Here is a 26,363-nt window from a genome sequence, read left to right as displayed (position 1 = left end):
CGCTAGTCACATTTTCCCAGTCCGAGAACTTCCCATTTATGCCCACTCTCTGCCTTCTGTTCTCCAACCATTTGCCTATCCATCTTAGTATATCTCCTTCTATTCCATGGCCCTGCAGTTTCCTGAGGAATCTTACATGTGGAACTTTGTCGAACGTTTTCTGAAAATCCAAGTATATAATATCCACCGGTTCTCCATTATCAATTTGTCTGTTCACTGTCTCAAAAAATTGAAGTAGGTTCGTCAAGCATGATTTCCCTTTCCTGAATCCATGTTGACTGGCTTTCATCAGGTCGTATGTGTCTAGGTGCCGGGTTATGTTATCCTTGATCTGCGCCTCAACCATCTTCCCAGGGACCGACGTGAGACTCGCAGGTCTATAGTTGCCCGGTACTCCTCTTGATCCTTTTTTGAATATTGGCGTGACGTTCGCTATCTTCCAGTCGTCTGGTATCTGCCCTGTTTTGATTGACAGATTGGCAAGTTTTTGGAATAGTTCTCCGATTTCCACTTTTAGCTCTTTCAAGACTCTCGGATGAATTCCATCCGGTCCAGGGGATTTGTTGCTTTTGAGTTTGTCGATCTGGCGGTATATCTGGTCCAAGTCCACGTCTACTGTGGTAAGGATGTCCTCTGTTACTCCTTTGAACACTTTCACTGCTTCACTTTCACTGTTGCAGTGTCTTCCTTTGTAAAGACAGACGCAAAGAATGAATTTAGTCTGTCTGCGATTTGTTTGTCTTCCTTGATGTACCCTTTCCTTCCCTGGTCGCCCAGCGGTCCCACCGCCTCATTTGCGGGTTTTCTCCCTTTCACGTACTTGAAGAAGGGCTTGAAGTTTTTGTCCTCCTGCGCTATTTTCTCCTCATAGTCCTTTTTGGCATCCCTCACTGCCCTGTGACACTTCTTCTGATCACCCTTGTGTATGTTCCAAGTTTCGATTGTTTTCGTGCGTTTCCATGCTTTGAAGGAGTCCTTCTTTTCTTTTATGGCTTCCTTCACCTCTTTAATAAGCCACGCCGGCTCTCTTTTGCCTTTGGTTTTCTTTGCTTTGGATATCCTCGGAATGTAGAGGCTTTGTGCTTCCGTGATAGTATTTTTCAGAAGGGACCATGCCTGTTCTACCGTTTTGACTTTGCCCATTTTTTTCTTGATCTGTTGTTTCACCATGGCTCTCATGCTATCATATCTTCCCCTTTTGAAGTTTAAAGTTGTGGTTGAGGTTTTTGTACTTTTCCCCTTCCCGACATCGAGTCTGAAGTTGATGTCGGGAAGAGGAAAAGTACAAAAACCTCAACCACAACTTTAAACTTCAAAAGGGGAAGATATGATAGCATGAGAGCCATGGTGAAACAACGGATCAAGAAAAAAATGGGCAAAGTCAAAATGGTAGCCCAGTTCAAATGTTTACGATGCTGAACTGCGCTGAGGAAGGGCTTTCTTTCTCGCAGGCTTGCTTTCACCAGTCTCCAGCGAACTGTCCAGCTTGATACTCCTTTTTTTTTTCATAATTCTTTATTCATTTTCAATTTGAACAACAAGTGCACAAAAAATAATATTACAATAAATTATTCCACAATATCACTTTGATATCTATACATAAAATCTAGTGAAGCAATAACCCCCCCTACCACCCAACATTCATCATATATTTCAATAAAATACACACATATTATAAATCATATTATAACATATTACGTAAAATTATTTCCAACTCCCCCCCCTTTTTTGTGTGCCAAGGAAGAAAAAAAAGAAAAAGAGAAGAGAAGAAGTGATGTCTATTCAGTACAACATTTTGCCAATGGCCCCCAAATTTTTATAAATTTAGCATATGTCCCTCTTTGTACTGCTATTGCTCGTTCCATTTTATATATATGGCATAATGTATTCCACCAAAATGTATAATTAAGGTTTCTGTGATTTTTTTCCAATTGTTGGCTATATGTTGGATGGCTACCCCTGTCATAATTAATAAAAGCTTGTTATTCTCTGGTGATATTTTACTCTTTTTCCTCATCATCATGCCAAATAACACTGTATCATAAGAGAGTGCCACATGATTTTCCAATAGTGCATTTACTTGAGACCAAATTGAATTCCAAAATATCTTAATATAGGGACAATAATAAATTAGATGATCTAATGTCCCAGGATCCAGATTACAGTGCCAGCATCTATTTGACTTAGAACTATCCAATTTTTGTAAACGAACAGGGGTCCAAAACACTCTATGTAAACAAAAATTAGTCTCATAGATGCTGACACTGTACATCTCATTCTCCAAGACCAAATTAGTGGCCATTGAGATGCAGAAATTTGGTGCTTGATCTCAATGCTCCAAATGTCTCTCAGACCATTTTTAATACTCCTGTTTCAGCCGGTGACTTATTGATGTCAGCAGCAGTTTTAATTTCTGAGTCTGTAAAACCATTCTTGATATCTTTCAATCAGTCTAAGGTGTTGTAATCTTTTTCTGGCCCCTTCTAGCCTTGATTTTGATGCTTCTAGTTTCTTCAAAGTGCTTGCAGTTTCAGTACCCTGGCCGATGACACACCTTGACCAATTTTGGCTGTAATTTCTCAATAACTGTAGCCTCTTTTTCTTAAGGTTATGGCTGTTGCTTTTTATTTTTGGCAACCAGTCAAGCCTCTTCTGAAAAATTTAGCATACAGCTATAATTTTAGTGTATTTAGTTGCAGCACAATTCAAGGCAATTAATGAAAAATAGCAATTAAAATTTTATCATATTGCACAACGGGCCTTTAGAGAACACCTACAAGTTGTGACAACATCAGAGCATCAAAATCAAACACACAAAGAGCTTGCTATATACTGTATGCGCTCAAAATCAAAGCAATACATATCAAAAGAAACAAGACCTTTTTGAAGTCATATCACTAACCATAATAGTGATTGAGTAAAGTAAAGTTAGTAAAGTCATTACTAACCACAAAATAAACAAAATTACTATGCAAATATTAACAGTAATGTTTATAAACAAAGTATGCTTGTAAATATCATACGTTGAAGATTAAAATAAGTAACTGGAGCAACAATTGAATAAAGTTCTGCAATCTCGATAAGCTTGAAGTGTTTCCACAATTTTGGTGTTTCTTTCCTGGTACTGGATGCTTAGACACTCCCATTTAAGGAGTACACTTAAGTGGTTTGTGAAAACCTGTCTCCTTATCTCTTTGTGTGCATGGTTTTGCTGTCCTATCATATATTGTAATTCCTTTCCTGTTCTTTCAATAGATTATACACTTCTCAGTTCTGCTCACCAGCAAGGGTGGTATAGAAAGTTTAAATAAATTGTAACTGAGATAAGCAATTTAGCCTAGTAGGTCATTCCAGATTGAAAGGCCTGTGCTAAAACAAAACTGACTGTGGACAGTAACCAAATTTTGGGTTAGGACATAGAAGAAAGTGAAGTGAAATGAACATAAGGTAAAGGAAGGTAGATGAACTATTGAGCTTAAATGACAGAAGTTAGAAGAGCAAAAGGAATGGGGAGGCCAAAGGGCTTGGACAGAGAAAGAAATCAGTAAATAGAACAATACAATTTTCGGTGATCTTCGTCATAATGCATTTGGGGACAGACTTGAAGATCTCAGTATGTATACTTTGGAGGAAAGGCGGGAGAGGGGGAGATATGATACCTATGTAGCATAAATAGGGATAAGGCCACTTTCAGTTGAAAGGAAGGTTCAGAGAGAGAGGTCATGGGATGAAGTTAAGAGGTGATAGACTCAGGAGTAATCTAAGGAAATACTTCTTTACAGAAAGGATGGTAGATGCATAGAATAGTCTCCTGATAGAGGGGGTGGAGACAAAGACACTGTCTGAATTCAAGAAAGCATGGGATAGGCTTGTGGGATTTCTTAGGGAGAGGAGGAGATAGTGGATGCTGCAAATAGGCAGACTAGATGGGCCATTTGGCCTTTATCTGCTATCATGTTTCTATGTTCCTAATAAAGGGAATGGTGTCTTGGGACAGAGAGAAGGCAGAAGAGGATGAGATATCTTGAGACACACCAAATACAGAGTTGTGAAATTCTCTTTTGTTCTGTTTATAGAAACTGCAAATGTGTTCTAAGTACCCAAGGACTCTGGAGATGTTGAAGTACAAATCTCGCTGTTGTCTCCTGCCCTCTCGTGTAGAGGACACACAAGGTAAATCATATTGCAAATTTTTATGATTTTGTGCCTGTTTAGAAATTGCCCATGAAGGGACAAGCCAAAAATGTCACACAACTTCTACTATCCAGTTGGTTCAGCTGTAAAATGCTATCAAAGACAATGTACCAAAAGATCAGAAACCCCTTCCAACCAGTCACTGATCCATGTATTTAATACATTGACTGTGATGCTGGTTTTCCAAGATGTGTCCTTGGGAACTGGAAAGGGGTTTGTTTTTTTAAAGCATTTCCAAATGATTATCATAAAGATTAAATATTTTCATGTTTAAACAATTATTGAATGCAGTCATCTTTTCAAGCAGTGGATTATCGCTGGATGGGCCATTTGGCTTTTATTTGCCATCATGATAATCAACTCTTGATTCCATCCCTGCATTTGGTTTTTGTAGTGTGTGTGTTGTCGTATGTGTCCTCAGTACAAAGAGAAGAGCAATTACAATCTAGGAGAATAATAGATGATTAAGGAGTTCATCAGATTTGAAGATTTATTATACGAGTTAAGTCCCAGTTTAATAACAGATGATTCCTGGCATGCTGGGGCTGTGACAGAAGTCCACAAGCAGCATAATATACATAAAAAAATAAAGTTGTTAATAATAATAATAGTTTTTTTTATTGATTTATTCTTTTTAACTTACGGACCCTGTGACCAAGCTGCATTAAGTTAAGCTAACACAGTTTTTCAGCTGTAAGACAATAGCACTGTCTACTGCATTAGAGAGCCCCTGTGTTAAAAATCCCATGTTAGCAGCCTGATGTGGGACTGGGCAGGTGGAAGGATGGCTTTCCAGAACAGCTAGTGCACTTTCATTAACTATATACTATAAAGATTGCTGATAGTACAGCTGAATTTGCTACTGCCTCTTGAGGTATGGTGATGGAAGGTTGATATGTTGACACTTTTTAGGTGGGGTACAGTGCTGTGCGGGGTGGAACTGGAGGCTTAGGATCAAGGGGAAGGGCTGTACCATATGGTATAAGTGCCATAAACTACACCACAGATTGCAAAATTGGCATCTACATGTGTAGTTGCTGTCATTTATCCCAGGACAAGCAGGAAGCATATTTTCACACGTGGGCTACATCATCCACGGAGCCCGGTATGGAGATTGCTAACTTTAACTTCTTTAGAAGTCTTGAGACTTCCAGTACCATACTTGTGCGAGTGCCTTCCTACCCGGCGTCAGCTCACAGGACCATAATTTCTTAGTTTTCCAAGGAGCTAAGAAGATATGTGACTTTGGAGTCTTTCCTATCATGCTATTTTTTCTAACTTTTGTGCCTTCCCAGTGTATTTTTCTACTTCCTTTCTTTTATTTTCATTTGTAGTACAGGCAGTCCCCAAGTTACAGATGCCCAACTTAAGTATGACTCGTACTTAAGAAGGCAGGTTTGGCTTCATTTTATTTCATTGAGCAATATTTCCAGTGGCATGCACTCCTACACTTCTCCTGTAGCAGATTTAGGAATGATACATGGCCATATTAAGAACAGTGTGTGGTTGTGCATGTACCTTAGAGGAAACACTGATAGGTACAGTTGGCCCTTTTGTCAACTGGGAGTAGAGGTAAGCAGCAAGAACCTTAAAATCTACAAGTTCTGAGTTACATGCCAATCCAACTTAAAAACAGCCATCAACGCCATCAACACATCATTCAACGTCGGCTTCCACAGTACCAATGCCAACACGATCTGGCAAACAGGCTAAGAAACAATCCCGTGCCTCACCATCTTACCACACATCATCGGCATCTCCAGCATCGAGTAAGTCAATGCATGCCAAATGACACGAGCTCTCTCGCTCTCCATCTCTGCAGGAAGTGTCTCCTCTGAGGCATGTCTCTACATCGAGGTCACCAATGCTTAGACACCTTGCACTACCAACAGTACCATTAACTCCCTCGGTGATGGCAAAAGCTAGAAGGATGCTAGGGTGCATAGGGAGAGGTATGGCCAGTAGGAAAAAGGAGATATTGATGCCTCTTTATATGACTCTGGTGAGACTTCATTTAGAATATTATGTATAATGCTGGAGACCGCACCTTCAAAAAGCTATAAAAAGGATGGAGTCAGTCCAGAGGAAGTCTATTAAAATGGTGCGTGGTCTTCATCATAAGGCTTATGGGGACAGATTTAAAGATCTCAATATGTATACTTTGGAGGAAAGGCGGGAAAGAGGAGATATGATAGAGATGTTTAAATACCTATGTGTATAAATAGGCATGAGACTAGGTTCTTTCATTTGAAAGGAAACTCCAGGGTGAGAGGCATGGGATGAAGTTAAGAGGTGATAGGCTCAGGTGGAATAGTCTCCTGGTAGAGGTGGTAGAGACAAAGACTGTGTCTGAATTAAAGAATGTGTGGGACAGGCAAGTTGGATCTCCTATGGAAAGAAGGAGATAGTGGATACTGTGGATGGGCAGACTGGCTGAGCTATTTGGCCTTTATCTGGCATCATGTTTCTATGTTCTATAGCCTGGTTCCAAGCCCCCTCTTCTATGCTGCACAGCATCATCAATCTCTCTTCCCTCCCCCTCCCCCCCCCCCCCCCCCCCAATTTTTATTTTTCATCAGCCATGATTCCCAGTCTGTCCTATTTGATCAGGTGCTTAGGTTTGAGGATACCTTTGATTCCTAGTGGTAAGAACATAAGAATAGCCTTACTGGGTCAGACCAATGGTCCATCAAGGCCAGAAGCCCGTTCTCACGGTGGCCATTCCAGGTCCCTAGTACCTGGCCAAAACCCAAGGAGTAGCAACATTCCATGCTACCAATCCAGGGCAAGCAGTCTTGGTGTGTTGGTGGGAGATAGATGGAAGCTAGTTATGCTGTTGGGAGGGTTCTAGGAGAGGAAAAGTGGTTGCTGGAGACATAATTGGGCAAGGTTGAGGGAAAGGGGGTGCTTTTTTGCTGTCTAGAGTTCTGTCAGACTTTGTATTTGTGCCTTAAGCTACCACTTGTGCGTGCCTCAGAGCAGATATAAAAGCCAACAAAGGAACTTCTCCTTTGGAGCATATGCATCTGTTTTGGACCCATCCAAACCTCATCCTCTTAAATCTGTGTGTGATTTGGATTTCCATGAGAATATAGTAGTTTTCTAAAATTGCTATTTGAAGATATGGCCAATCTACATGCCACTATTTACACATGGGACTCCTTTTACAAAGGTGCGCTAGCGTTTTTAGCACACGCATAAGATTAGCGCACGCTAACCAAAAAATTACCACTTACTTAAAAGGCGGCGGTAGCGTCTAGCGCGTGTGCTAAAACCGCTAGCGCACCTTTGTAAAAGGAGCCCCTGGAATTAATACTAAAATATGGGCCAAAGTGTGATGATTTTGTCTTTTAAATGTGGCTGCTGCTGGAACTAGAAACCTCTCTGAACCTCTTTTCTATCCCACTTCAGATATCGCGGAAGATCTTGGTAAGATGTATAGTAGTCTTAATTCTGCTTTGAAATACACCAAGGAGGATGGTGATCAAAATACACTCACACTTGAACAGTTAGCAAAAAGGATTAAGGTATGGAGTAAGTTTATAGTCTTCTCTGAAATTCTTGGCTTACTGCTTCTGCTGTAAATTCTTTCATTGTTAACACAACCCCAAAAACTTTATTTCAGGTATTACATTAAAAACTGAAAAATCCAAACACAGCAACAATATATACTGTTAAAAAAGAGGGGAAACAACCAATAAATTAAAAAAAATTAATCTTTGAAAAAATTGCTTTCAGATTACTACTACTACTTATCATTTCTATAGTGCTGCCAGATGCATGCAGCGCTGTAGATTATCCACAAAGCATTTCACTTAAAACTCTTCCTTATTGATTTAGGATAGGCATTTAATATTTGTTTTTTTCAGCATGTTCTGTGACATCTTTAAAGTATATGTAAAACTGCTATTCATCGTATTACTGTAAATATTACTACTTTTATTGAACAGAGCCAGCATATTAGATCTGATGGATTGTTGGTTTTATGTTTTACTTTGGACTCCTTTTAGAAAGCCACACCAGTGGTTTTAACGCACGCACCGGAATAGCGCGTGCTAGCCGGTAATCTACAGACTGCTCCAAAGGAAGCAGTAGCGGCTAGTGTGTGCGGCATTTTAGCGCGCGCTATTCCATGCATTAAGGTCCTAGCGCAGCTTTGTAAAAGGAGCCCTTTGTCTTATGTTTATTGTTGTTGTCCTATATGTGTGTTGTTTTTTCTGGTTTTATTTTCCTCCAAATAGAGCCCCTCTTAGAAAGCTGTGGTAGCTGCACTGAAGCCTATTCAGTCCTTTGGGCCTTGATGCATTTACCATGGCAGCATCTGTACTGTGGCTTTATAAAAAGGGCCTTTAGTACTGTGGATATGCAGCATTCTTTCTAGTATGCTTTTTGTGTTTCAACAGTTGAGTCCCTGGAGTCAGCTGTTGTCCAGTTTCATTTTTTTCTGCTCAGAGAAACACATTTTTCTGGTATTTTCTACTAATTTTTTTTTTTTTTTTTTTTAAATAATTTCAGAGACATACTAAAGGTCCATCAAGCCTAATATCCTGTTTCCAACAGTGGCCAACCCAGGTCCCAAGTACCTAACTAGATCCCAAGTAGTAAAATGGATTGTATGCTGCTTATCCTAGGAATAAGCAGTGGATTTCCCCAAGCCACCTCAATAATGGCCTAGACTTTTCTTTTAGGAAATTATCCAAACTTTTTTAAAACCCTGCTAAGCTAACTGATTTCACCACATTCTCTGGCAAGGAATTCCTGAGCTTAAATACATGTGTGAAGAAATATTTTCTCCAGTTTGTTTTTAATCTACTACTTGGTATATGGATCTGATACGCCTCCAGAGAGGCAGATCTCTCAGGCTGCCAGTTCATCCTGGTCTCCTCAGCCAGGGGTAAGTTCCTATGGAGTGCTTTGGTCTTATGGCATGGCTCTTGAGTGTATAGCCCTAAATCGTAAGAGTTATTCGGAGGTAGTTGTTGCAACTCTCCTGAGAGCAAATAAGCCAATGTTTGTGGCTTATGCAAAGACCTGGAAGGCTTTCCAGTTATGGTTTGCTAAGGAACAGGTGGAGCCTAAGAGGGCTCCCATCCCGGTGATTCTAGCATTTCTGCAGGCCAGTCTGGAGAAGGGTCTTGTCTCTCAAAGTGCAAGTGGCCAGCCTCTCATGCTTTAGGGCTCGGAGAGATATGCGGTCACTCGTGTCTCACCCAGACATCACACGGTTCCTGAGGGGGCGCTCAGATTGTGTTCCCCGCTATATAGACCGTTTCTGTCTTGGAATCTGAACATTGTTCTCAAGGGTCTCTCGCGCGCTCCATATGAGCCCCAGTCAGACACTACTGTAAGGTTTAGCCCCCAAAATGTAAGGTTTTGGAGGGGTAATGTTGAAACAAAGGCGGCCTTACAATCCGCCAGGTCTCGGGTTTGATACCCTCGTTGAAGATTCAGTAGGAAGTAAAATCAAATGACAAGCACAGCCAGAAGTTATTACATAAAGAATATAATGTAGAAATAGGCTTAATATTACAGAAAGGCAATCTTTGGAAAGATACATAAGCTTTACTGGGTTACAAATGGACAGACAGAAATAGACATAAGCTTTACAAATATAGAGTGGATTCAGGGACTGCTTCTGTGCTCTTGTGAATGAGAGAGAAAAGACAACTTCCTGAATAGGTGCTGTGAGGACAAAGAAAGAGAGAGAGGTAGAGAGAGGGTGGGGGGTGATGTTCCAGAGAGAGAGTGGGGTGTTGCAGTGAGGAGGCTTTTATAGATTGGAATCTTATTCTAAAATAGAAACTAAAATAGAAAGGGTTCCCTGATTGGCAAAATCTCAAAAATCAGTATAGCTTGCCATGCTTATGCTTCCAGGCTGATTTCCTAGGACATCAGGCCACCAAGTGGTATAAATTAATTTATGAATAAAAAACCATTGAGATTAAGCAACAAATTTCTGCTACTCAATGGCCATGAATCTGGTCTTGGAGAATGAGATGTACAGCGTCGGCATCAATGAAACAAACTTGTTTTTTCATGTTGCATAGGACTTTTTGGACCCCAGTTCAATTGTAGAAGTTAGATAGTTCTTTTTTTTTTTTTCTTAATCTTTATTCATTTTTAAACTTATTATAAGTGTGATAACATATCCATACAAATAACCATAAATATATCACTTAATAATCAACAATGATACATATAATATTCTCTTATCTCCCCCCTCCCCACCCTTATCTGTCATATAATCAATACTTATACAACATGTAACAATAAAAATACCCTCCCTCCCACCCCATAATTGAACTTATAAATTTAAGGGAAACAAGATTTTTCTAATCATTACAATACTTTGTTAATGGCTCCCAAATATCTTGAAATTTCCTGAAACAACCCTGATGTATTGCAATAAGTCTCTCCATTTTATAAATATGACATAAGGAGTTCCACCAAAAATTATAATTTAATCTATTCCAATTTTTCCAATTATATGTAATTTGTTGAATGGCAACCCCAGTCATTATAAGTAATAATTTGTTATTATTTGTAGATATCTGACTTTTTGCTCTCATTGCCATACCAAACAGCACAGTATCATATGATAATGCCACAGGGTTATCTAATAAACAGTTAATTTGGTCCCAAATTGATTTCCAAAAATTCATAATGAATGGACAATAGAATAGAAGTTAGATAGTTCTAAGTCTAACATCACTGAAATAGGGACGTTGAATCATCTGTTGTTTTATTGTCCTTTAATACTTAATTTTTGGAAATCGATATGGGGACAGATTAATACCATATTGGAGTCATCGATTCCGTTGACTTATGATGTAGTCATATGTGGGACGTTATTAAATCTTAAATCCCCTTTGGACTGATATAAAGGCTTATTATGACTGGGATAGCCATGCAGATGATTACTCGCAATTAGAAAAATTATGATTGCCTTAATTTTCCTTTCTGGTGGGCAAATTTATGCTTATGCTATAGGTATGAAAAGAGGAATGCTGATATATTAGGGCATAGTAATGCATTTAAATTGGTGTGGGTCCCCTTGAAGTCTTTTATCACTTCATCATAATTGTCTCTTATTTTTACTTTTAGTAAATTTCTATACACATCCAGGGTAGGGTGGGAGGTTGGGTGGGGAGGGTTATTTCTTTGTTGTATTCTTTGTTTATATATACATGCATAAGTAATAGTAGGGGGGATTATTCTTTATGTAATTGTATTGATTGAAAATAAGTGCTTACTGTTATGGCTACTAGATGTATAGTGTTCTGCACTTTTTACTGATTTGAAAATTAATAAAGATTAATAAAAATAAAATAAAATAGAAACTATTGTATTTTCCAGTATCTTTCTGTTTATAATTTGTAAACTGTTTGAAACAATGGTTAATTTAATTGATAAGGAAGATGTGATACTTGCAAGCCTGGTATTCGTCTCTGGCTTCTTTGTCCCATTCAAGTAGCATATCTTCTTGATAAACAATCCAGTCTGGCTGGATGCTTAAAGTATGTGAATTCTGTGCAGGAGCATTTAGGGTCTATCTGCATCAACATTCCATAGTCAGATTGATATAATGTCCCATAGGCCTCTGCTGACATTGGTTAGGCCAACTGAAAATGCTGAGGCTGACAGCTACCCGCTTGGATCTTACAGTCAAGACCATGTTCTTGGTTGCTATAATTTCAGCGAGATAGATTTCAGAGTTACAAGCTCTCTCCTGTAGAGAGCCATTTCTCCAGTTTACCGAGGCCGGTGTTTCGCTGCAGACAGTACCTTCCTTTCTGCCAAAGGTGATTTTTGCCTTCCACGTCAATCAGGATATCTGCTTATCCGCATTTCACCCACCAGCTTGGCCAAGCAGGATAGGATTTTGCAGAGGCTGGATGTGCACAGAGACCTCCTCCACTACCTGGAGAGGACTAATGGCTTGCACCACTCTGACCACCTCTTTGAGCTGACCATTCATTCGAGATGGGGCAAGCCAGCTTCCAAGGCTTCAGTTGCCAAATGGATTCATATGGTAATTTCTTCTTCCTACATTGCCTGTGGTCAACAGCCCTCTGTCTTGATTGCAGCACATTTGAGTAGAGGCATAGCTGCTTCCTTGGCGGAGACCCGGGCTGTTTCTTCTGATGAAATCTGTAGAGCAGCCACCTTGTCTACTCTCCATACCTTTGTGATGTTCTGTAGAGTGGATGTGGCGGCTTGAGAGGACACCGCTTTTGGGTCCTCAGTACTACGGGCAGGCTCATCTGTTCCTCCCTAGACGTTTGCCACTCCTTTGGTACATCAGCTACAGTATGGAATCCCATGTATTTGCTACAGAATGGAAGATTAGGTTCTTACATTGCTAATCTTCTTTCTGTTAGAAGACATGGGATTCTGTACGCCCCACCCTGTTCGAATTTTGATTCGCCTGATTTCTGCCAGTGTCTGTCAAGGGACTTCTCCTTTTCTTTGAGATTAAGAAGAAACAAAACTACAGGAATATGCAGGCAGCTATTCCCTTTGTCCTTAGGGGCCTCCTAGTTTCGCCTAGCAGGTTGGTTCCTAGCTACTCTTGAGATTGATGTGTCCACTATGGTTAAACTTTGAACGTTGTTGCTTTTCAAAAGTTACAGAGCAGAGCAGAATATGGTTTCTGGAGAAGTTCCCCATGCATCTTTTTCTCTTTTCTTCTGTTTCAGTAGAGTTCAATTACTTTGTACTAACTGAAGGTTGAGCTGTTCTCCAGTGCAGAAGGGGAGGAGTCTGAAGTTTGAGTGACACCCATCTGCAAAGTTTGCGATTAATGGGAAGCAACAGCTCCAGTATTGGATCCCATGTCTTCTAACAGAAAAAAGGTTAACAAGGTAAGAACCTAATCTTCCAGTCTGGACATCACTCTGTGTGTGATCTTTATCTTTAGTATATAAAAGCAAATCTATATTGCTATAGCATGTCCATTTGTATACTTTATTTAAAACCCTTTTTGAGTATCTTCTGTCTAATAATTTGATTTTCAACTTCTGTTCTTGCTGTTTTAAAGATGCCTATCACCACAATTGTGTTTAATTCTTAACATTTGGGAATAAGGCAAACTGTTTTTTATATGGTTTTTGTTGAAAACTTGAATAGGGCAAAAATGTATTCCGATGAGTAGGTTTCTCATGAATTTTCTACTGAAATCACTTTGTGTTTGCAAAATTTCTATGTCCAAAGGAAAATAGAAAACCAAATTGTATATGTTCTTAAATTCATCAAATGAACCTGTCCACAAGACGAATACATCATCGATGTAGCATTTCAAACTGTAAATTTTATCAATAAAAGGTGAATGTTTTATCTACTCCCTTTCGATTCTTATCATCCAAGGTCTGACAATTTAAGTTTGTGAACTTGCTTCTGCACATTTATATTGGCTACACAGTACAAACAATTCAGTAAGGTTTCATAACCTTGGTATATCAGTGTCTGACAGCTGTGTTCATATCGATGTGCAGTGGTGTCTTGCTGAGTGATATTCATTATTGATGTTGCATGTTTTTGTGTGCCATCACAAGAATGTCGGAGCTTGAATTAGAGCAATGAACAAACATTAAATTTCTTGTTAAACTTGGCAAGAGTGGAAGTGAAATCAAGGACTTTTTAGTCCAAATTTATGGCAATAATGTCATGAAGAAAATGGCAGTGTAGAAATGGATTAAATGTTTTTCCAGTACAATACGTGAGACAGTAGGGTTATTTCCCTATAGCCACATGCTGCTGCAGAAGGAATCCATTCCAGATTTTTCACTCTGTCTCTGTTGTATTTCACTATGCTCTCTAGCTCCACCTTCAGTTAGTACCCAAGCACGTAGAGCCACCCAATACACATGAAGTAGAGGCAACTGTAGCAACAGGCTCAAACCAACTGTTCTTCTCAAGAATTAACTCAACAGGCAAGTTAAACACCAACACAGACTTCAAATAAACTCAGAAAGTACTCCCTAATAAAGTGAGCATGCATGCCTGCAGGAGTGTTTCTACTGCTCTCCCCATTTTATTATTTTAATTCAATCTAATTTTGTCCCCTTTTGGGTAATTTAGTGCTTGGAGTAAATCTGAAGCTTTGCCTGCTCGAGAATTCACAGACTTTGGTCTGTAGCTGACAGGCTGATCCCACTGGGTACCTGTTAGCCAGCCTGCATAGTTTCTCTGGAGATCAGGGCAATTCCTGAGGTGGTCTCACTTGTTAATCAGGGGTCAAGCGCAGGCTGTTAAGCACCATTAGGAGGCTCGTCAGGGTCTCACAGGGTGGGTGGTGTAGTGTTAGAGGATATGCAGGACCGCCATATGTATGTAAAAAACCCATTTGCCTACAACAGTGTTCTCATAATCCCCTGAAGAAGGCATCTTCAGATGCTGAAACTGGGATCCTAGTTGGGACTACTCAGAAGACCTGTCTTACAAAGATAGGTCCTTGTTCATAGACTGTTGACTTTCATAGAAAGACTCATCAGATATGATAAATACTAAACCATAGAATGTGATTATATAATAAAGTAACTGTTTGGATGTTTTAGGACATCTCGTTTGCCTCTTCTTGTTTGGTTGTATTGCTATATTTTTGAGGCAGATTGCTTCTTTATTCTTTTGTTTTGCCTTATCTCCATTATGAATTTTAGCAACAGAAGATAGTTATTTTTTCTGCATTTGAGCATGAGAAAATCAAAACTATTAAGCATTCTATTACATCTACTCCAAAGTCTGTATATATGGTGATCAATCCATTCCCACAAAATGGACTTGCAGAAGTGATAACACTTACAGCTTTGAGAACCTCTCATATAGAGGCAGAGCACTGTCCCCTTCCAGTTTTTCTTCTGCAAGTGAACTATGCAGAGGTGTTTCTGATCGTTTTACTTAGTTTTTTTTTTCTCAGTTTTTAAGTTCATTTTGCTGAGGTGGCGGTGCCCTGAGACCCCTTACTTGGGGATTCTCTGCCTGGAAAAGGTATCGGGTTCTGCTGAGCCGTACAGCAGCACCACGGGGCAAGCCTTCAGGTGGACCTGAGGAGCCAGTGTGCTCTATGACTTCAGGGCTTGGGATTTGTTCCCCTGAGAGCCAGCTTGCCTTCTAAGTTTCTCAGTGGCTTGAGCACAGGCTGTGGGCACCCGGTGTAACAACCCTCAGGATATCAGGATGCCGGCTGCATAGTTGTTCACCATCGAATTTTCTTTTTTTTTCTTCCAATTTTCAGGTTTTCAGGCCTTTGAGTTTTTTTCAGCCTGTTTCCTATCTGTAAACGTAGATGCTTTTTTGGCCTGGATTTTACTCAACCTCTCCGGGACATTGAGCCTTTTGACCTTGGTGATTTTTCCATTGATGTCCAAGGCACCTAGCAACTTCAAACAGTACACTTAATGCAATAGGATCATTTCAGGCACTGACCCACACAACTGGTTTGTACAGTATCTAGGTTCTGACTATCGAGGTATTTCCTGCACACTCTGCTCCCATATGCAGAAGAAATCACTTAAAGCCAGAAAATTGCAGTTTGAAAAACTTTTCAGTAAAACTTCAAGAATTGAGCTGGAGACTCCAATCCTGACACTCAGCCTTGATCTACTCCAGCATCAACACTGTTACCGGCTGTGTTGGCAGCTCAATCTACTTATTTGTCTTCAATTTTACCAGCTTCAGGGGAACCTTGTAAGCAAGCTAAGCAGCACAAACATGTCTCCTCTACCAAACATGCATCAGCATCGTCTCAGGCGTCCACTCCATTGACGCATTCCAAGCATCGACACACTGAAGATAGATTGTTTCCAAGTTTTATTGCTGTTTGATACACCACATTTCAAAATGATATCAATACGGTGTACAATGACTATATTATAAGCATAAAGGTAATAAGAGAAATGAACAACAAAAAATAAGAATAAGATGAGAAAAAAGGGGAACTACAGTATTGATAGGAGAAATGAGAAAAATTGAGTATTGCCATCTTTACAGTTGATGTCTCAGATGCATGCCTTAGCATCGAAGTCCCTGACACCTCGACAACCAACTATCCAGCACCCAGTGTATCCTTGCCAGTATCAGTACCAGCGTTATCGCTGCAAGATCAGCTTCAAGTATTGCTGCAGCAAGAACTAGCTGGGTTACTGCAATTGCACCCTGTGCAAATGCCTACAACTTCACTCCCAGCTTCAGTCTAGTCTGAGCAACAGCCACGGTGTCATTGCAAGCATCAATCTCGGACACCCCATCATCATCCAGGGAGCATAGCACTCCAACCTCTTCTCGACGTTCTTCATCACAATCGTAAAACTCGTCTCAGTGCTTTCTTTCAAGAAAAGCTGATTTCTTATGCTTTCAGACAGACTTCCTGGGACACCAGGCCGCACAGTGGTATAAATTATTATCTGGCTATTTAAATAAGAAACCAAAGACTGGACTTAGAGATATTTGGAGCATTGAGATTAAGCATCAAATTAATGCATCTCAATGGACACTTATTTGGTCTTGGAGGATGAAATGTACAATGTCTGCGTCTATGAGGCAAACATGGTTTTTCCTGTTGCATAGAACACTCTGGAACCCTGTTTGTTTACAAAAATTGGATTGCTCTAAGTCTAATAGATGTTGGCATTGTCATCTCGAAGCTGGAACTTTAGATCATTTATTGTTTTATTGTCCATTCATTAAGGCTTTTTGGCAATCTATTTGGGATCAAATAAATTGCTTGTTAGAAAATCATGTAGCATTGTCATATGACACAATTTTATTTGGCATGTCTATGAGAACTAAATGTCAAATATCTGCTAATAATAACAAGCTTTTGATGACATTGACAGGAGTTGCCATCCAACAAATAACATATAATTGGAAGGATTGTAAAAGGCTGAATTATTGTTTCTGGTGGAATTCAGTTTGTCACGTGTATAAAATGGAAAGAGCGTTGGCAGTTCAAAAAGGTTATTATAATAAATTTAAGGATGTGTGGGGACCATTATTAAATTATTATAATGAATAATTTACACTTTTCTCAATTTTAATACACATGTGGATTTGGGGTGGTGGGATTCTTGGTTTTCCAATATTAATATATATATGAATGACATAAGATATTATTTTCATGTGGCATATTTTAGTTGTATATGAATTTGGGAGGGGGTGGGGGTTAAATCTTCTTGTTTTAGGATATTGTAGATTTTCAAGTGATGTTGTACTATAATTGTTTGATATTTACTGTACACTTGATGTAAGTTATAAAATGAATAAAGAAATTAAAAAAAAAAAAAAAGAAAATCTGACATCGAGGACTCTGAATCTGATTTGTCATTGCACTTTTTTGACGATCTAGAGTTTTCTGCAGACAATCTTTCACCATGATGCAGATCCCTACCTGAAAATCTGACCTTTATTAAATTTATTAGACAGATAGCTCAAAAACATTAGAATGGAGTCTGAAAAGGAGCCTCGTGCAGAGCTCATGGAAGCGTTTGACTATGAGGAATGGCTTTTAGTTTAGTTTAAGGATTACATCAAAGATACCCTTCATAAACTCATGAAGGAAGCTCTGTTTAAAAACTGGGAGACACCTCTATCTGTCCTGGTAGTTCCTCATAAATTGGACTCCTTACAGAATACAAACTTGTCCTGGATTTGACAGAACTCAACTTCAACACCAATCCTTAGTGGTTGAGTCAGCCCTAAAATGGGCTAACAGCTCCTGCACATATGCCAGCACACCACCAGGCAAGTTTGGCAGGCATGCATTCCAAGCCACAATGCTTGCTAATAGAATACTCAATTACAATTTTTGCATGACTTTTTATTTAAAGTCTTTAATGAAATAATTATCAAACTGACAAGATGGCAGTCTAAGCTTTTGGCTCACACAACCCTATAAAGAAACATCATCTTCCTACAATATAGCGCAAACGCAATCCAGATTTACTGACCTTAAATCTGTGATACTGATGGCTACCAACAAAGAAGATAAAAGACACAAATTGGATCCTCATTCGCCAACAAATCAGTCATCTGATAAAATCAAGGAGAACACTGCTTCAGAAATTCTAGATGAAATTAAATCATTGTGAGATTTAATGTCTGAGACCAAAGACGACACGGCTGAAATCAAAGAGGAATTAACGAACCTCACAGTGTAATTTACGTAATTTAAAACCAGAATGGAAACCTTAGAAGAGAAAACCTTGACTATAGAAGAGAATATCAAGGCCCTGCAACACCATGTGAAAAGAATACAGACTCTGGAATGTGATCTCGAAGATGCTAATATGCCCCAGGAGAAAAAACATCAGACTTCTTGGTCTGCTGAGGGCAGAAAAGATAGTAACTTGATAACTTTTTAGGAGACCTTCAGTACTACAACTGCAGTTCTTGAAAGATCTTGAAATTGAGCACGCACACAGAATGCCATCGACTTGCCAAGCATGAGATAAGCATCCTAGGCCTATCATCTTCAAACTGTCTCCCTTGTTATCGTAATTGTTCATGTTAGCTCCCCAGGTTATAGATTTAATTTTTTTATGTAAACCACTTAGGATTGTTTTAAGCAGTATATCAAACTGAAATAAACTTGAAACTAGATATCTGCATATGACTGAAATTGTGCAAAAAGCTAGGTTGCTGGCACCGCTGAGATTTTAGAGAAACACTGTGTTCTTCGCATCTGATTTCAATAAAAACACCGTTTGTGCTAGAAAATAGCTCTTGGCATAGAGGGGCATAATCAAAAATGTGCCTGTCTGTGCAAAATGTCCACAAACACAGCAGGAAAAATGTCCATTTTCAAAGCTGCCAAATGTCTGTCTTTTATTTTTGAAAATAAGCAAGGTACCTGTATAAGTTTTGGTCCTCAGGCTGTCTACCTTTTTTGTCCATTTTCTAAAATAAAAGCATCCACGCAAAAAAACATACAAAAGCAAGTTTTGTAGACGTACCCACAAGCTACCTTGTCTGATCACGGCAGAAGGAATCCCCATCAGCTGAGCCACAGAACTAGAGAATGACACAGAGACAAATTTGTCCCTGTCCCCACAGGAACTCAATTTCCTGTCCCATTGAGTTCTTTTCCTGTCCTTGCCCCATTCCTGTAAGCTCTGTCCTCATCTGTACAAGCCTCAAACATTTTATAATCATAAGTGTTTGAGGCTTGTGTGGTTAAGGCAGAGCTTACAGGAATGGGATAGGGACAGTGCCAAAACTCGCAGGGACAGGAAGTTGAGTTCCTGCGGGGACAGGGACAAATTTGTCTCTGTGTCATTCTCTCCACAAAACCCTATACCCCTCCCCGACATACCCATGATATCCTGTACTTCCCCCTCACCTCCCGACATCTCCCTCACATCCTGACATTTCCCTGATATCTCGTACCTCCCCTGACATCTCCGCCCCGCCCCCACATTATCTCAACATTCCTGGCACCCCCCTCCCCCACATTCCCGGAACCCACCCTACCTTTGGAAGAGCAAATGGCAGGAGGGAAGCTCATGCCCTCCTGCCTATAGGACCACGTGCTGCAATGACGGGGCTTCCCCCTCCCAGTGGTGATTTTTAGCCAATCAGAGCCTTTGGCTCCTCCCAAAGCATCTTTGGAGTGATTTTGATGTGTGCTACATTACATAGTGACGAAGGTTACAGACAAGGTTTCTGAGGCAGGCCAAAACATGGGAATGTCAAGCATCGCACCTATAAAGTTTTGAAATAAAAGTTGCACACCTGGATCTTGGTACATCTCTGTTTGTCTTTTCATGTCTGAAGTTGTAGAGCTCTTCTTCCCTGCTTTGCTTGACACACTAAAAGAACTCAAACATGAAATTGCTGACCTGCTGTTAATGATCTGTAACCTGTCACTAAAATCGTCTATAGTACCTGAAAATTGGAAGGTGGCCACCGTTAATGCCAGTTTTTTAAAGGGTTCCATGGAAGATCCGGGAAATTACAGACTGGTAAGCCTGACTTCAGTGCCGGGCAAAATGGTGGAAACAATTATAAAAAATAGAATTGTGGAACAACTTTCCCTCTAACCCTTTGGGTTTCATCAGGCTCATGTTTGTTAACTATAACCCTCTTCCTAGAGGCATGATCGTGACAACTAAGGAGTCCCACATGTGAAAATATTATGCCTGCTTGTCCTCAGAGAAAGCAAAGTTATTCAACTGTAGCAGATGTTCTCCAAGGAAAGCAGGCATATATTCTAACAACCTGCCCACCTCTTCTAGTTGCCTTTTAGCTATTGTAATGAATTGCAGGTCCCACAAACTGATATCAGACGAGAAAACACCTGCACGTGCACGGTACGGGCGATCCTTAAAATTTAAAGTGACAGTACACTTTTGACTATCCATGCCTGGTTCCTTGGATGACATCACCCACATGTGAGACTATTTGCCTGATGTCCTCAGAGAACATCTGCTACAGGTGAGTACCGTATTTTCGCGGATATAACGCGCGCGTTATACGTGATTTTACGTACCGCGCATACCCCTCGCGCGTTATATGCCTGAGCGCGGTATACAAAAGTTTTTAAACATAGTTCCCACCCCGCCCGACGCCCGATTCACCCCCCCAGCAGGACCGCTCGCACCCCCACCCCGAACGACCGCTCGCACGCGCTCCCACCCGCACCCGCAATCGGAGCAAGAGGGAGCCCAAGCCCTCTTGCCCGGCCGACTCCCCGACGTCCGATACATCCCCCCCCCCGGCAGGACCACTCGCACCCTCACCCCGAAGGACCGCCGACTCCCCAACAATATCGGGCCAGGAGGGAGCCCAAACCCTCCTGGCCACGGCGACCCCCTAACCCCACCCCGCACTACATTACGGGCAGGAGGGATCCCAGGCCCTCCTGCCCTCGACGCAAACCCCCTCCCCCCAACGACCGCCCCCCCCCAAGAACCTCCGCCCGTCCCCCAGCCGACCCGCGACCCCCCTGGCCGACCCCCACGACACCCCCACCCGCCTTCCCCGTACTTTGTGTAGTTGGGCCAGAAGGGAGCCCAAACCCTCCTGGCCACGGCGACCCCCTAACCCCACCCCGCACTACATTACGGGCAGGAGGGATCCCAGGCCCTCCTGCCCTCGACGCAAACCCCCCCTCCCTCCAACGACCGCCCCCCCCCAAGAACCTCCGACCGACCCGCGACCCCCCTGGCCGACCCCCCCACCCCCCTTCCCCGTACCTTTGGAAGTTGGCCGGACAGACGGGAGCCAAACCCGCCTGTCCGGCAGGCAGCCAACGAAGGAATGAGGCCGGATTGGCCCATCCGTCCCAAAGCTCCGCCTACTGGTGGGGCCTAAGGCGCGTGGGCCAATCAGAATAGGCCCTGGCGCCTTAGGTCCCACCTGGGGGCGCGGCCTGAGGCACATGGGCCAAACCCGACCATGTGTCTCAGGCCGCGCCCCCAGGTGGGACCTAAGGCTCCAGGGCCTATTCTGATTGGCCCACGCGCCTTAGGCCCCACCAGTAGGCGGAGCTTTAGGACGGATGGGCCAATCCGGCCTCATTCCTTCGTTGGCTGCCTGCCGGACAGGCGGGTTTGGCTCCCGTCTGTCCGGCCAACTTCCAAAGGTACGGGGAAGGGGGGTGGGGGGGTCGGCCAGGGGGGTCGCGGGTCGGTCGGAGGTTCTTGGGGGGGGCGGTCGTTGGAGGGAGGGGGGTTTGCGTCGAGGGCAGGAGGGCCTGGGATCCCTCCTGCCCGTAATGTAGTGCGGGGTGGGGTTAGGGGGTCGCCGTGGCCAGGAGGGTTTGGGCTCCCTTCTGGCCCAACTACACAAAGTACGGGGAAGGCGGGTGGGGGTGTCGTGGGGGTCGGCCAGGGGGGTCGCGGGTCGGCTGGGGGACGGGCGGAGGTTCTTGGGGGGGGGCGGTCGTTGGGGGGAGGGGGTTTGCGTCGAGGGCAGGGGGGCCTGGGATCCCTCCTGCCCGTAATGTAGTGCGGGGTGGGGTTAGGGGGTCGCCGTGGCCAGGAGGATTTGGGCTCCCTCCTGGCCCAATATTGTCGGGGAGTCGGCGGTCCTTCGGGGTGGGGGTGCGAGTGGTCCTGCCGAGGGGGGAGAAGAATCGGACGTCGAGGGGGGGCATCAGGCTTTCAGGATGGGGACAGGACTTCAAGGGGGGACAGGCAGACCTTCAAGGGGGGACAGGACTTCAAGGGGGACAGGCACGGAGAGGCGGGGCAGTGCACCGAAAGTCAGGGCGGGTGAACGGTGAGTCGGGGCAACCAGAGGAGAGTCGGGGCAGTGCACCGAAAGTCAGGGTGAGTCGGGGCAACCAGAGGAGAGTCGGGGCAGTGCACCGAAAGTCAGGGTGAGTCGGGGCAACCAGAGGAGAGTCGGGGCAGTGCACCGAAAGTCAGGGTGAGTCGGGGCAACCAGATGAGAGTCGGGGAGGGCGAAAGGAGAGTCGGGGTGGCCAGAGGAGAGTCGGGTAGCATGCGCGTTATATGCCTGAGCGCGGTATAGAAAAGTTTTTGTACATATCATCGTGATTTCTGCGCGCTATACCCCTGTGCGCGTTTTACAATGGTGCGCGTTATATCCGCGAAAATACGGTAACTTTGCTTTTTCTACCTTTTTTTTCTGGACATTTTTCCCATCATATTGAAGTGAAAGGCTATTTACTTTACCTCACCAGATGTCCGATGTGATACAAAAAACCTCAAAAATAAAACTCCACAAGATTACAGCAAATAACTTTTTATTCTAGTAATTACTATTATAGCAGCATTTGTCAAATCAGAAATAAATCAGTTTGGACATATACAATGGAGAGAAAAAACCTCATATGAACAGTGCCGGCATCTTTCTGTAAGCATGGCACAGTCTCTCTAAAGAAACTGCCACAGCATGGGGGTTTTATATAGAAACTATCTTTTTCTAGCAAGACCTTCCCGTGGCTAGGAATTTGTATCACCCTATTGGATAAACCAAATGCCTATCTAACCCTCTCCTAGTCCACGCCTCCATTCTTCCCTGGGGGACCCTGGACAGGCAAAGCTTCTAGAACTTCTTCTTCTTGAAGTTTCCATTTTTCACACGGGTACAGCATCACTTTATCAGTTCTTAGGTTCCCGGATGGAATGTTCTGCTGAATGGCATTTTCCTTTCAGCACTGTTCATTGTCTTTCCAGCACTGGTTGGTGTCTTTGAGAAATTTCACAGGAAGAAATACACACACTCACATGCCACACATTAGCATCTCAGCATCTGAACTGAAAACAGTTGATACAAGTCCGTGACTTTAGCAACTTCAGCAAAATATAGGAATAGGTCTCACAACCTGTAAAAATCTCCCATAGGCTCCTGTCATCTATCTCAATATTGATCCTAATTTTTCTTTTCTGCTTTCCTGTCTGTATTCTGCTCTTTCCAAGAGCTGCTGTCCATTTCTCATTTCTCTTCTTCCTCCTCCATCTGCTTTAAACTGCTTCTTCTAAGGAGGTTCCCCAGCAGCAGTAGTAATTCACAGCACTATCTTAGATGTATATGTTAAAGTAGCCCACATTTTTTTGCACACAGTATAGACTATTGAAGATTGCTCTCAATAGGCATTCTTCTCCTGAAGGGTTATAGTGTTATATTTTGTCACCATAAACCTCAAGTTTTGACATTAAAGAAATAAGTTGCTTTCTGTGTTATATAATCTAATAAACTCTTGTCTCATTTGATTCCTCCACTAGATATTCACAGAGATTCTGAAGACAAGCTATGGATTTTCTAGTCCTTTGGAGGTAACTCTGAACCCACTTTCCATTATATCTCTTTATGAAAAGGAACACACTGATCCTTATGTGGTAGTCTGTTTTACTGGAAGTAGGGGGAAAGGATTTTGCCAGACATCTTCAAATTAACACCTGAGATAAGTCCTTTTATTTGCTGGGTGAAAACCTACTTGTTTTATTTTTGTTTGTACTACTGATGCCTGAGAAGATGAGTTAGAGGAGGAGTCTGAAAATTAGAGCATCTTTGAGGAACTGGATAAGATTGGAAATCAGACTAGAATAAGAAAAAAATCCTCTTTTAATATTGCTCTTTTCTGCCTACAGATGGGTATCACTATCCATAACTATAAGGTGAGAGAGATATTCAGGAGAAATTACAGACACTTTCTTAAGGAACAGGTGAGTGAGATTTCAGCACAAAGAATTTAAAAATAAACCTGAATCACTTTATTTCCCTATCCTGTCATCATAATTCCCGATTCTGCCACTTACTCTGTACATTTATGGCCTTGGGACAAGTTGCTTTAGGAGAAATTTTCAAAGGTTGTAAGGTTCTATGTAGATTTTTTTAAAAAAAGAAAAAATTATGCTGGTTGAACCTGTATAAGTAGTTTTCAGTAAACTTTCATAACTCACATATTTTAACTTTTTACCACATCTATAAGAAGCATTCTGGAGGATGCTTGAGAACCATAATTGCAAATTTTGGGGGTATTTTGGTTCATGCAAGCTGAAAAGTATCCTCCAATTTTCACATGAAGGCAATGAGTGTTTTGCTGCCTGCCACCAGCGTTATTCCTGGATATTCAATGTCAGGCCCTGTTCAGGTTTCAGCATTGAATATTCTTTTTTTTTTTTTTGAGTCAGCTAACACATAACCATTTAAATCAATATTCAGTCTTTGAGCACATAAGCCAATTGCTTGGGACTCTTATTTATCTGACCCAATTTAAGCAGTTTACTTAAGAGGTGGTCATTTCTTATTCCATGACTTTACAACTGACTCTGAACTTAAATCATCTAATGTGATGCTGGAAAGGAGGCAATAAGAGGAAACCTTGAGAATAAATATAATCTAAACTAAACTAAACTAAGCCTTAAGTTTATATACCGCGTCATCTCCACAGAAGTGGAGCTCGACACGGTTTACAGGAATTAAAAACAAAGAAAGGAACTCCAATGGAAGGAAGGAGGGTTTGGTAAGTAGGAAGGTGAGGGGGGAAGGGAGGGGGAAGTTACATTTTGGCGAAAAGCCAGGTTTTCAGATGTTTTCTGAAGTGTTGGAGGGAGGTCGAACACCGGAGATGGGCAGTAAAGCTGTTCCATAGCTCGGTGATCCTAAAGAGGAGGGATGTTCCGAGCTTTCCTGTATGAGAGATGCCATTTAGAGAAGGGAAGGATAGTTTGAATTTCTGAGTGGATCTGGTGGAATGAGTGTTCGAGAGCCAAGATAAGGGAAAGAGGGGAGGAAGGATGCCGTGAAGAGATTTGAAGGTAAGACAGGCACATTTGTAACGAACCCTGAGGAAGACTGGGAGCCAGTGAAGCTTAGATAGAAGCGGGGAGACATGGTCGAATTTGCCTTTTGTGAAGATAAGTTTAGCTGCGGTGTTCTGAATCCGTTGGAGTCTGATAAGATTTTTCTTTGTTAGGCTTAGGTAGATGGAATTGCAGTAGTCAAGTCTGGAGAGAATGATGGATTGGACAAGGACAGCAAAATGATGCTGGTGGAAGCAGGATCTGATTTTCCTTAACATATGAAGATTGAAAAAGCATTTTTTTACTAGGGAGTTGATGTGGTCGTTAAAGGACAATGTAGAGTCAATGGTGATTCCCAGAACTTTGCTAGAGTGCTCAAGCTGTAGATTGGAGCCAGAGGAAAGAGGGATGAAGGAGGGTAGATGATCCAATTTTGGGCCAAGCCAGAGAAGTTTTGTTTTGGTCTCATTTAGTTTCATCTGAACGGAGAGAGCCCAGGATTGGAGATTGGTTATGCAGGTTGAGATGTTTTCAGAGAGGTTGGTGAGGTTCGAGTCAGTTTCGAGAAGGACAAGGATGTCGTCGGCGTAGGTGTAGAGTGTCGCAGTGGTAGAAAGTTGGAGGAGTTTCAGGGAGGACATATAGACGTTGAAAAGAATCGGGGATAGAGGTGAACCCTGGGGGACTCCGCAGAGCGGTTTCCAAGGAGAGGATGAGGTGCCATTCATGTTGACGGAGTAGGAGCGGTAGCGTAAGAATTTTGAGAACCAATCTAGGACTGTGGAGTTTATGCCAATATCGGAAAGTTGGAGGATTAGAATGTCGTGGTGGACAATGTCGAAAGCAGCAGAGAGGTCGAATTGAAGAAGGACAGCGAACTTGTTGCAGGCGTGGAGTAGTTGGACCTTTGAAATTAGGGAGGATAAAAGAGATTCAGTGCTATAGTTGGGTCTGAATCCA

General features: G+C 42.0%; 1 protein-coding gene across 5 annotated transcripts in view; it reads left to right on the top strand.

The window, feature by feature from the left end:
• The window catches only part of RNF112 (ring finger protein 112), a 92,101-nt gene that overhangs the window by 52,765 nt on the left and 12,973 nt on the right, over positions 1-26,363 (top strand). For 4 of the 5 annotated variants that reach the window (XM_033944370.1, XM_033944371.1, XM_033944372.1 and 1 more), the window contains exons 9-12: positions 4,077-4,173; positions 7,606-7,721; positions 23,883-23,933; positions 24,249-24,323. In XM_033944370.1, coding sequence (XP_033800261.1) covers positions 4,077-4,173; positions 7,606-7,721; positions 23,883-23,933; positions 24,249-24,323 — 339 coding nt within the window. The remainder of the gene's footprint in view (positions 1-4,076; positions 4,174-7,605; positions 7,722-23,882; positions 23,934-24,248; positions 24,324-26,363) is intronic. The other variant, XM_033944374.1, reaches the window with a different exon arrangement.

This window comes from Geotrypetes seraphini, chromosome 5 (assembly GCF_902459505.1).
Source record: "Geotrypetes seraphini chromosome 5, aGeoSer1.1, whole genome shotgun sequence".
Classification (NCBI taxonomy): Eukaryota; Metazoa; Chordata; class Amphibia; order Gymnophiona; family Dermophiidae; genus Geotrypetes; species Geotrypetes seraphini.
The sequence above is the reverse complement of the archived record's forward strand: the minus strand, read 5'-3'. Positions and strand labels throughout refer to the sequence as shown.